This window comes from Echinops telfairi, unplaced genomic scaffold (genome assembly GCF_000313985.2).
Source record: "Echinops telfairi isolate 266 unplaced genomic scaffold, ASM31398v2 ScPeMD7_25;HRSCAF=90, whole genome shotgun sequence".
Lineage (NCBI taxonomy): Eukaryota > Metazoa > Chordata > Mammalia > Afrosoricida > Tenrecidae > Echinops > Echinops telfairi.
In genome coordinates this window covers 1,320,988-1,332,178 of record NW_022103922.1, presented here as the reverse complement: position 1 = coordinate 1,332,178, position 11,191 = coordinate 1,320,988, and the positions used below count along the sequence as shown (strand labels likewise).

The following is an 11,191-nucleotide window of genomic DNA, read 5'->3' as shown; positions in this document are numbered from 1 at the left end:
CCACTGATTTTGGATCACTTGCTCCTTTGTCCCTGGGTTGTTAATACCACTTCCTTTCCCCCACATCCCTCTCTCCCATGTCCCTCCTGAACCGTCAATCCCGTTGTTTTCTCCTCCAGATGATTTATGCAGCCTATTGTATCTAGATAGACCTGCAGAGATAACAATATGCACAAAAAACAGGACAACCTGGTCTGGCCTGTAGGGACCCTGTGTACAATAGGGCCCAAACGCCGTCCTTTGAGCCCATTGTGGCAGCCCCGTGTCCATCCGTCTTGTCCAGGGTCTTCCTCTTCTCCAAGCATGGTGTTCTTCTGCGGGAGCAGTCTCTCCTGATAGCACGTCCTACAGCCGTGGAGTCGGTGCTGAGGCACGGCCACCCTGTGAGACAGGGCGGGGCTGCAGCTCTGCGTGTCTGGGCCATGACCCCTCGTGGGAGTGGAAAGCCTCGTCTTTCTCTTGTGGAGTGGCCGGTGGTTTCAAACTGCTGACTGCAGGTATCCACCCGGTGCATAATCACTATGCCACTAGGACTCCGGGGAGCCCACACAGCTAAGTGGCAGTATTCTGTCTCCCAGTAAGCATGGGGACAGGCTAGAACTGGCCCTGTGGGTCCTGAGGCTCTGTCTTCCCCGGAGCCGAAGGCCTCGTCTTTCTCCCTCAGAGCGGCTGGCGTCTCCCACTGCAGCCTTGTTGCACCGGGTGATGTGTCTGTCTGTCAGAGGAGACGGAGGCCCCAGAAGCACGGTTTCTGTCCGGGTGTCCGTGCGCATGTGGTTTTGTTTTCAGTGGCTTTCTCGGAGTGGACTGGCTAGGGTGGACATCCAGCTGTCCTCACGAACGCTTGCGCAGGCGCTCAGAGCGCCTCCTGGTCAGCACTTTCTGTCGTCAGGACCCCTAGGCACCGCCCTCCACTGGGGGGAGGCAGCATCCCCCCACACCGTGACCGCCCTTCTGATTGCACTTTCCTGTGTTGAAGACCTCAAGCATGTCCCCACCTGCTAACCTGCCACCAGGACCCCCTGGGGTGCTGCCTCCCCCTCTCCCCTCTGCGTTCTGAGCGGTCTTGGTGTGTGCTCCGGTCCCTGTCGGAGGTGTGACTGGCAGACACGCCACACAAGGCCCCAGCCAGGTCCTCGGCACCCCAGGAATGGAAGGTGGGATTTGGGGACCTCTGTTATAGGTCTTGCCATGGTGTAATAGCTAGGCGGTCACTCTTAGCCAGGGCCATGCAGCGCCCTTCCTCAGGCGTCCTGTGCGTTCCCAAGGTCACGTGCTGAGCGCCTCCCCCCCAATTTGGATCACTTGTTGTTCCCTTGTCCCTGGGTTTGTTAACACCACTTCCTTTCCCCCCACCTCCCCCCCGCCCCTGCCCCCCGCCCCCAGCTTCTATATAGAGAACCCACTGGCCCACAGCATGTGTTAAAAAGACCACCTGCCTGGGTCCACTGCGTGGGTTTCACAGCAGTGAGCCGTAAACGGTGGACCCTCCGCTCTGCTCCATGGCCGTACATCAGGGCAGTCTCCACCTGCCCCCGCTGGGACTGACTACAAGGGTCAGTCTCCACGGCTGGGCTTCACAGAAGCAGACACTCATGTCACGTCTCTCCTCTGGAGCTCTGATGGTCGGGCCACTGCCCTTCCGTTAGTAGCCAGGCCCTGGACCACTGTGCCCCAGGACTCAGCTCCGGGGCCCTGGACCACTGTGCCCCAGGACTCAGCTCCGGGGCCCTGGACCCCTGTGCCCCGGGACTCGGCTCCGGGACCCTGGACCCCTGTGCCCCGGGACTCGGCTCCGGGACCCTGGACCCCTGTGCCCCGGGACTCGGCTCCGGGACCCTGGACCCCTGTGCCCCGGGACTCGGCTCCGGCTCTGGGCGTCTGAAAACCCAGAGCTGGGATTCCACATGCTACTTTCCATCTGACTCTACGCTCCATCTTCCTGTGGACAGAAGAACAGGCTGCTAGTGGCAAGTTGACGCCCGTTGGTGCTGAGCAGAACAGCTCCGTAGGGGCTTTCTTTCCGAGGCTGTGTGACCCGAGTCTGCCTGTCTGTCTGTCCTCTGCCACAACCCAGTCTGTAAGCGGGCTGCTGGCTGCCTCTCCCAGTCACTGGTCTTGCCCGACCGAGAGTCTCAGCTCTCTGGGAGCGTGCGTCACCGGCGTAGGTCATCGACCTCGTGACCTCAGTGGCCCTGGGTACAAGAGCAGGCTTCACGTACTAGTGGCTCCAGGGGAAAGGGCCAAAAGTGGTCTCCCATCTGAGTCAGTCTCCCCGAGGGGCTGGACACCTCACAAGGCTGGGGCCACCTACCGGGCTCCTCTTGCCCTCCAGTCAGGGAGCACTTGGACCTTTGCCTTGGGACCGTTGCCCAGGGTAGCTCCTGCCCTGTGACCCCTGACCTCCAGTCACTGCCTCTTCTGCCCCCATCCAGGAGGTGTACCAGGCAGGCTGGTCAGTGTGTGTGTGGGGGTGGGGGGGGTTTCCTGCAGAGGGAACTTCAAGGGTCTTCCTGCCACCCGGCTCCAGCTCACCTGTCCTGAGACCACCTGGACCCAGAGGTCCTAGCCACGGCCGGCGAGGCAGGGTGCAGGCCGGTGGTCTCTGGCCGGGGCTGGCAGGGTGTGGAGTGGCTCTGAGCGCCTTCCTGGATGTGCCGCTGCCACCACCGCCACGGGTATTCTTAGCCGGCCCGCACACACGCGGCAGAGCAGAGACAGCAGGTTTTCAGTTGTCTTGGGGGTGGGGGAGGGGGCTGTGTAGAAGAAGCCTGTCGAGGAGGTGGCTGTGGCCAGGAGGTGGCTGTGGGTGACGCGCTCTGTAGACGCCGCCCAGGCAGTACTTGGTTGCGTGTGTCATCGCTGGGCTCGGGGAGGGGCGGCAGTTACAGCCTAAAATACCATTGTGCTTGTTTGCACCCTGGGTAATTCCAGGTTGTAGAGCCGTCCCAGCCCAGCTGTCCCCCTCCGCAGCTCCACGCAGCAGGCCTGTCGGGGAAAGTCCCCAGCAGGGGGTGTGGGGGGCAGACGGCAATAATGAACTCACCTGGGTGGTCTCCTTCCCTGCAGGTTGGGACCCTGCTAGCTGCTCCTGTGAGGATGGCAGCCTCTGAGCCCCAGGGGTGGGAACAATTTTGCTCTCATGCGAGGCCGCGCGGGTCGGAGGGCACTGAATTAAAACTCTAGGAAGTACCACTCCTGCCCTGAGACACCACCACACACACATACACAGGTGGGCCCTGCGAGTCCTTGATGAACTGCTTAGGGGGGCGCCCAGAGGGCAATGGGGGGACAGCTGGGAGGACAGGCCACCCTCCCTCAAGCTCCCCACCCCTCCCCTGCCCGTCATGTCATGTAGGGAGTCGGGCACCTGTGTTCTCAGAGAGGCTGAACTGCCTTTGACCTGCAGTGGGGGTATGTGGCTGAGCTGCAGGTGGTTGTCACACACACACACACACACACACACGCACACGCGCTTGCTGCCACGTGCCCTCTGGCTGTGGTTGTGGAATGCCGCCTCCACTCCCCGGGGGCCTGGCTTCGAGCTAGTCCACAAAGACAGACAGACTGGAGTCTGGCCCGTGGTGAGCGACCCGTGGGGCGGAGCAGAGCAGAGCTGGGGGCTGTACATCTTCACCGGGGCACAAAGCCTCACCTTCCTCCCTTGGGGCAGTTGGTAGGCTTGAACTGACCACCTGATGGTGAGTGGCCCACCACTTACTTCACAGCAGCACCTGGGCTTGGTACATAGATGCCGGGCAGCGTGGGCTCCCCTGACCACCCTGCCTGCCCACCCCGAGTCCTCCAGGCAGTAGCTCCCGCAAGCATCCCCAGGCCCATGCCCCAGAGCCACCTTTGCCCCCTCCTCACCCAGCCAGCCTGAGTGACCAGCTTGGGAACCCCTGCCCTGCGTCCACAGGAGAAGCCCAGCCCCCTTGCAGGCCAAGTTCCCACGAGCCACCTTCCTGGCCCGAGCTGGCATGACCACCTCCAGGCCAGCTTGACTGACCCCCACCCCAGTGACCTCAGCAGCCTGGGGATTTGTTCACACCTGGACCCCAGACTGGGCACCAGCTAGAACCCACCTGCCCAGACAGGTGTGTTAGATGCAGCTGGCTACTGACTACAGCTGGGAGCAGGGCCTCCAGGGTGACATGGGGCGGGCGCTGGGGCACTGACTCCAGAGATTGTCTCTGGGCTCTCCCGGGGTTCCTCATCAGGCAGAGGCCATCCGAGCCACCCCCTACCCGCCCCCAACCCCCCATGAGCACTGTAAGTCCGTCAGAGACCCTCAGGAGGGGGGAAGGGCTGGCCTCTGGGCTCCTCTTCCTGTCCTGCTGCAGCCTCTGCACCTGCTTGTGGGCAAGTGGGCAAGACCCTAGTGGTCTTGCCAAGTCCCCTGCCTGCTCAGCCAGCTGCCAGGCCCCTCTGCCCATGCATGGCTGACCCCGCAGAGGGCGGGGCAGTGTCCCTGCTGGGTGGCAGGTGAAACAAAGCCTCAGAGCACAGCCCAGAGTGGGCAGGCCAGGGAAGGGGTCCCTCTGCCTTTCCCTGGCAACCACCACACGCTCTCATTCCTGGGCCTCAGCCCCAACCCCGTGTGCAGGGAAGGGGCCCTGGGCCAGCGGGTTGCCCCCTCCCCCCACACTGGCTGGTCCTCTGCCCACAGTGCAAGAGAAACCTGAGCCAGTGCCCCTGGAGAGCCGCTCCTGCGTCCTCATCCGCCGGGACCTGGTGGCCTTGCCTGCCAGCCTCATCAGCCAGATTGGGTACCGCTGCCACCCCAAGCTCTACTCAGAGGGAGACCCGGGCGAGAAGCTGGAGCTGGTGGCAGGTGAGCCCCTGCAGCCCATCTTGGGGCGGGGGGAGCGTCAGCACTGGGAGTCGGTCTGTGGAGCTAACTTAGCAAAATCTGAACTGAATCCCTTGGGCGCTCGGGTGGGGTCCGTACTGACACAGCCAGGGCTGTGTGGGAATGTAGGTCACTGATAAAAGTGGCTCTGTGCTGCACCTCCCTCCGTCCCCCACCTGACCCTGCCCAGCCCCAAAGTTTGGCCTTTGAGGTTTCTAGTGTTGCTCTGCCTGGAAAGGAAGCCCTTGGCCCCTCTTTCCTGGGCGGGTGGGGAAGGCCGACGGCGAGATACACAGTGGACTGTGTGTGAGAGCCTCAGCCGCGCATTCCCACCCGTTCCCATGCCCCCCCCCCAGCCTGTAACTGGCCCCTTGGCCCATGGATCCAGATTGCATCGGGCCTCTTCCTACCAGCTGGGGTGTTCTAGAACATTCTTCCCCATAAATACCACCCATGGCCTGACTGCACCCAGAGGGCCATGGCCAGCTGGGAGGGCACTGGCCTTTTAAAGGGGAGCCTGTCTCCCCGGGCTGCATGGTGGGGTGTCCAGTTGTCTGTGGAGCATGGAGTCCCCACCAGCTCCCAGGGCTCTTGCCCGAACCTAGGATGAACCCAGTAGCCCACCCCCACAGCAGTTGGGCCCCGCCCCACGGCCCCACTCCCCAGTGGATGGAGCCCACGCATGTGAGCCCACACATGTGCACCAGCCCCACTCAGCCCAGAGCAGGCTGTCAGCTGGCCAGCTGCCCATGTAGCCAGCCCTGATAGGGATCGTTTTCCAGGTGTCCCAAGGATCTGTGTGGGCCCTGCAGTGGGACCATCAGCCCCACCCCTGGGCCTGTCACCTGGATGGGGGTGTGTTAGACAGCGACCACCTCGCCCCTGTCCCCTTCCCCAGGTCCTGCCTCAGCCAAAGCCACCCTGTCCTGGGGATGAGGTCTGTGCCTTGGGGTGGGGTGGGTGGTGGTGGTAGGGAGCCCTCTGGCCAAGGGCCCCTCTCAGGGTCCCCTCTGACTTGTCCTGTACTGACTGGCTGCAGGCTCCGGTGTCTACATCACGCGGGGTCAGCTGATGAACTGCCACCTGTGTGCAGGGGTGAAGCACAAGGTCTTGCTCCGTAGGCTCCTGGCCACCTTCTTTGACAGGTGGGTTCCACAGGCAGGTGACCCCAGGAGCAGACAGGCCCCTGAGAGCTGGGGGCTGGCTTAGCTGACCTTTCCCAAAGGACTTGTGGTCACCCCAGCCCTTTCCTGGGGCCTCCTGATCAGGGATCTGAGGGACCTCCCTGCAGGGTGTGGGAGCTTCGATGTGCAGGGTGGGGGTTTCCAGGCCTTTCTGCATACAGGGTGGGGTGCCTAGACCCCTTCTACATGAACTGTTGGGCACCTGGGCTCCTTCTGCCTGCAGAGTGGGGGGGCTGGGCCTGGGGCAGCCCCTTAGAAACATCTCTCTTTGCCCGTGTCCCCTCCAGAAACACGCTGGCCAACAGCTGTGGCACTGGAATCCGGTCCTCCACCAGTGACCCCAGCCGCAAGCCACTGGACAGCCGTGTCCTGAACGCCGTGAAACGTAAGGCGACCAGGGTCCCAGGGGCAGGGTGTCCACGGCTGGGGCTGGGAGGGAGGGGCTGGGCAGAAAGAGTTGCTCTGAAATCCAGGTCTTAAGGTGCTAACGTTCCTGGTGAGGCTTCTCAGCAGGATGAAGTCAGCTGTGAGACTATTTTAATACGTGAAATAGATCTAATGTTCCTTTTTGAACAACCCCTTATTTACATTTCGAGTTATTTTCAGCCTTTGCCATCTGCTCGGCCGCTCCGTCTCCCACTCCTGGGTGTGAGGGGGTGGGGTGGTCCAGGCAGACTGTTGCCTTTCCCTCCAATGCCCCTCTTCAAGTAGCCTGAGCAGGCCTTTGTCCAGCCCTGGCCCAGGGGCCAGCTGCTCACACCCGGGCGCTAGAGCCTGAGGCCTGCCTTCCAGGGAAGACAGGCTGTGCGGGTGGGGCTGCTAGCGGTGTGGAGCTGGGTTGACACGGTCCCCTCCCCCTCGGGGACCTGCTGCAGGGGCCTGGGGGATAGCCTCCCTTTGGGGGGTCCTCCCTTGGGGGTGGGTGCCACTGCAGCGGCTCTCGTTGCAGTGTACTGCCAGAGCTTCGCGCCCAGCTTCAAGGAGAGCGAGATGAACGTGATTGCGGCCGACATGTGCACCAACGCCCGCCGCGTCCGCAAGCGCTGGCTGCCCAAGATCAAGTCCATGCTGCCCGAGGGTGTGGAGATGTACCGCACGGTCATGGGCGCCTCCACCGCCGGCGTGCCCCTGGACCCTGACTTCCAGCCCACCGCCGCCCAGGTCTTCGAGCAGCGCCTCTTTGCCGAGCGCCGGGGAGACGTCGCCGCCGCCATCGTGGCTCTGAGGACCGACACCGGCACGGACCTGGGCGCCCCCGTCACCGCCAACCCCGCCTTCGAAGCCGGTGAGGAGGCTGATGGGGCTGGCTCGGTCATCCAGGAGGTGGCCGCGCCTGAGGTCCCGGCTCCTGGTGGCCAGAGCCCGCCCCCACCCTTCGAGCAGGGCAGCTCCAGCCGGCCTGAGACGCCTGCCAGGAGGCCGGAGCCGGGCGGATACCCGGGAACTCTGTGAGGGCCTCCGGGCGGCGGCTCGGAGACCTCAGGCTAGTGCTGCTGCATGCGATCCTAACCCAGCCCTGAGCCGAGCACCACCTACTGAGCTGATACTGTTGCCAGGACACGACTGCAGGCCTTTGCTTATATCTAAACCTATGAAGGAAACGCCTGCGGTGGTTACACTGTAAGCGACCAGGTCACTGGAGACCTAGCGGCTAGAAGGCCCTGGGTGCCTTCCCCTGCCCCCAGGTCAGCTTCCAAGCTGTAGCTTCCCCTCCCCTGGGGAGGTGTGGGAAGCCCCCTCCCTTGATCGGCCCCTCCCTCCCTGTCTCCTTTCTTGTCCTTTCGCCCAGGAAGACAAAGCCAACGGCCACCAGTGGCCCGTGGGGGGTGCCCATGTCCTGTGACACTCCATTCCTTCCTTCCCCGTGGGGATTCCAGCCGGCCCCTCGGAGCCTGTAGCACGAAGCTGGGGCCCCCAGGGATACACACTTCTCATTTGTCCCAAGGCTCCAGGGGTCCGGCCTCCTTGGGCCACCTCGCACTTGAGAGCGAGTGGAGGGAGCGTGTGCCTGGGCACTGCCAGTCCCTGGGTCTCCCTCTTCCCCACCCTGTGCCCTCCCTAGGAAGTGGGGGACTCTCCTGGCAGTGGCTAACCACCACCTCTGCCCTTTCCCAGCTGCTTGTTTTTGTTTCCATTCTGACTGACATCGTTTGCTATGTTTTGAACCCCAAAGAGCAAAAATTGAGGGGCATGGGTGTTCCTGCCCCCACTGCCCTGCACTGGGGAGGCTCCCCTCTGATGATCAGGAGGCATGCCTCTCCTCTCTCCTGAGCTACGGCTCCCCTGCCCCCACCCCCCCGAACTAGGTCCCACTCACCTCACACTGGGGGCTCTAGCAGCTGGGGCTGGGTCCTGCCCTGGCAGGAAGCCTTGCTAGACCCATCGCTCAGGCCTTGGGGAGACGGATGGGAGGAGGTTCCCCGGGCAGGGCAGCCGGGCGAGCCCTGGAGCCAGGGGCTGGGGGTGGGCCGCGAGGGCGGGCCCCAGGAGGGTGATCCATCCCCTTGAGACTCTTTTTAAGGGGGCACAGGGTATGAAGGGCTGTGTTGTCCTCCTGGTCAGGGATTTGAACCCCCCACCCCCACCCCCTACGGCAGAGCTGGATCTGCTGCTTCCTCTATGCTTTGTCCGTCCAGTGCTCTGACCCCGTAGTCCCCTCCCTTCTGTTCATGGCCCCCACAGACCAAAAGCTAAGGCCCCCTGCAGCTGGAGGGCAAAGCCCTGTAGTGCCTGCCCTGCCCACCACCTGCCCCTCCCCAGAGACGTGTGGAAGAGGGCCTCTCCTGGCTGACCCAGGCTCCCAGGCCTGCTCCCGCCTGCATCCCAGAAAGATCTGGTGGCCCCCCCAGAAAGGAAACGAGCTGGGGCTCCAGGCGTGGCCCCCTGCCCAACTTAGCAGGTCCCCAATTGCATGGGCGGTGGGGAGTCCTGTTGGCCAGAGGAGGCACTCTGTCTCCTGTCCCTGGAGCTGGGAGGGGACTCCTGGTGGCTCCTGTGGCCCCCAGCAGTGAGTGGTGACTTCCCTCTGGGGTTTCCCGCCCTTTGTCCCCCACTCCCCGATTCACGCTCCCCAACCTGCACTTTAGTTTGGCCGTCACAGTGGACGTGTGGGAGACGGGCTGGGCACTGGAGGTGGTCTCCCTCCACACCCAAGGTGTGTCCCTGGGACCCGCGGCCTGCCCCTTGCTGCGCTGCTCCTCCCGTTGGGTCCCAGGTCAGGAAGGCATATGTGCGGTCAGGCAGCCGAGAGACGGTTGACCAATGTGAGCAGTCCCCGCCTCGGGTGATCCGGGCGGCCTTTTGCACTAACTGTCCGGCGGGGAGGTGGGGGGTGGCCCCCCCGCTGACTGTGCGCCGGGGCTCCCCCCGGCCTGATGTGCCGCAGCGGCACGGAGGGGCCGTCCAGAGTGCCTTAGCATATTGACCATTTTCCCCAGGAAACCCGGAACCCTGTCCGTCCCTTACAAGAAGACTAGGTCCAGAGGTGGGGCCATTGCGCCCCACGGGGTGACCCCAGTCCCTGTTGCCCGAGAGAAGAGCCCCTCAGTGTGTGTGCTTTGCCCCCACTTGACCCCTGAGCTGAGTAGTAGCAATACACACCCTACACAGTCTATTCCAGAGCTAATTGTCGCCTTGCACTGGGGGGTGAGCGCAGAGGGGACCAGCCCCCAGGGACGGGGCAGCCTCGCCCGCCCTCTCCGGCCTCCCAGCCGGGGCCGCCTGCACAAGTCCCCAGGAGGGACGAGAGAGGTGGCAGATACTGTGAGCCCGGGGCCGCCTGGCTGCCGCTGCCTGGTACTTGAATCCTGTCTTGTGTGCACTGGTCTGGTCTAAGCCAGAGTCCCCTGTGGTTTTCCCGGTGGTGGGTGGGGGGGGTGCGGCGGCCTTGCACTGTTTCACTTGGCCCCGATGTCGGCATTGCTGGGGGAGGTGGTGCCTGTGGAGGGTGGCCTGTCTCGCCAGCACCTCTGCACGGTCTCCAGGGATGGGTGTGTGTCCCCGCTGGGGACGGCTGCCTGGCGGGGCTTGAGATGGGGGTGGGGGGAGCCCCTGCCCATCTTTCCTTGTCTCCCGTACTTGGGCTTCTTTCTGGGACAGGTGGGCAGGCTGGTGGGGCACCTCCTCCATGGGGGCCTGCTCTGCTGCACCAAGATGAGGCCTGGCCTGGGCCCACCCTACTGAGCTGAAGCCCCACTGCCTGGGACCTGGCAGCTCATGTGTGTGGGGGTGGGCAGGCTCCCCAATGCCACCCCAGCCATTCTCTGCTTGGGACCCCTGCCTCCAAAGGGTTGTTTGTATGGAAAGTTCTGGTGGGGGGTGGGCCTGTGGGCCATTAACCCTGTGAAAGCCCAGAGCCAGCCTCCGGCTCCTGCCAGCAGCCCTGGGGGGAAGCCTGTGCAGGAGCTGTAACCACTGTCCCTCACTGCTGCTGCGCCACCCCCCACCCCACCCCACCCCACCCCGGGCCTGGAGGGCTCAGCACCAGGCGTTTGAAGGTGGCCCTCTTTCTGTTGACGTTGTCGGTTTGTTGGTTTGTGTTGTGGAAGGAGCGTGCGGCCCCTGGCGGCACTGGAATGGGACAGCCCCCCCATGGCTGGCATTTTGCACATGACTGCGATTTCTATGTCAGAAGAAGCCAAAACTTGCAATACTATTTTTAGCCGGCAAAGTAAGAGAAGAGCTGAGCGTAAATGTATCAAACTGTGTCTGACTGGAGTGTTGGGTGGCGCGGCGGCGGACGCCAGTCTCTGGACGGACAGACACACAGGAGGAGACGGTCCTCTTGTTTTCTTTTGTTTTCCGTTTTGTTTTGTTTTTTTTAAAGAGTTTGGTTAGGGGTTAAAGTACTGTAACTCATGACTGTTAATAAGCAAATAAACAGTGGAATTAGCCGTTGCTGACCCGGAGGCAGGGCCGCGGTGCCTGGCCCGCTGAGTGTCCATCCTCCTGGGGGCCATGGGGCTGTGTCCCCCGCGCCCCACCCCGCCCCTGCTTCTGCTGTTACTGACAGATGTTGCTGGAGGGACACCTGCCAACGGCCGCCTGCCCGTGGACGCCGGCAGCTCCCACCACACACAGGCTGACCATCATTCATTGTAGAGCGCTTTGTAAACGTCACATTTACAAGATAATAAAGTCAGTTCAAACCCAAGCG

At 63.0% G+C, this 11,191-nt stretch overlaps 1 protein-coding gene across 1 annotated transcript in view; it reads left to right on the top strand.

Moving 5' to 3' along the window:
- NACC2 (NACC family member 2) overlaps window positions 1-11,188 on the top strand; it is a 23,672-nt gene extending 12,484 nt beyond the window's left edge. The window contains exons 2-5 of the mRNA XM_004714439.2: window positions 4,670-4,834; window positions 5,892-5,997; window positions 6,324-6,421; window positions 6,986-11,188. Of these exons, the coding sequence (XP_004714496.1) occupies window positions 4,670-4,834; window positions 5,892-5,997; window positions 6,324-6,421; window positions 6,986-7,488 (872 nt within the window). The 3' untranslated portion in view covers window positions 7,489-11,188. The remainder of the gene's footprint in view (window positions 1-4,669; window positions 4,835-5,891; window positions 5,998-6,323; window positions 6,422-6,985) is intronic.
- The last annotated feature ends 3 nt before the right edge of the window (window positions 11,189-11,191 follow it).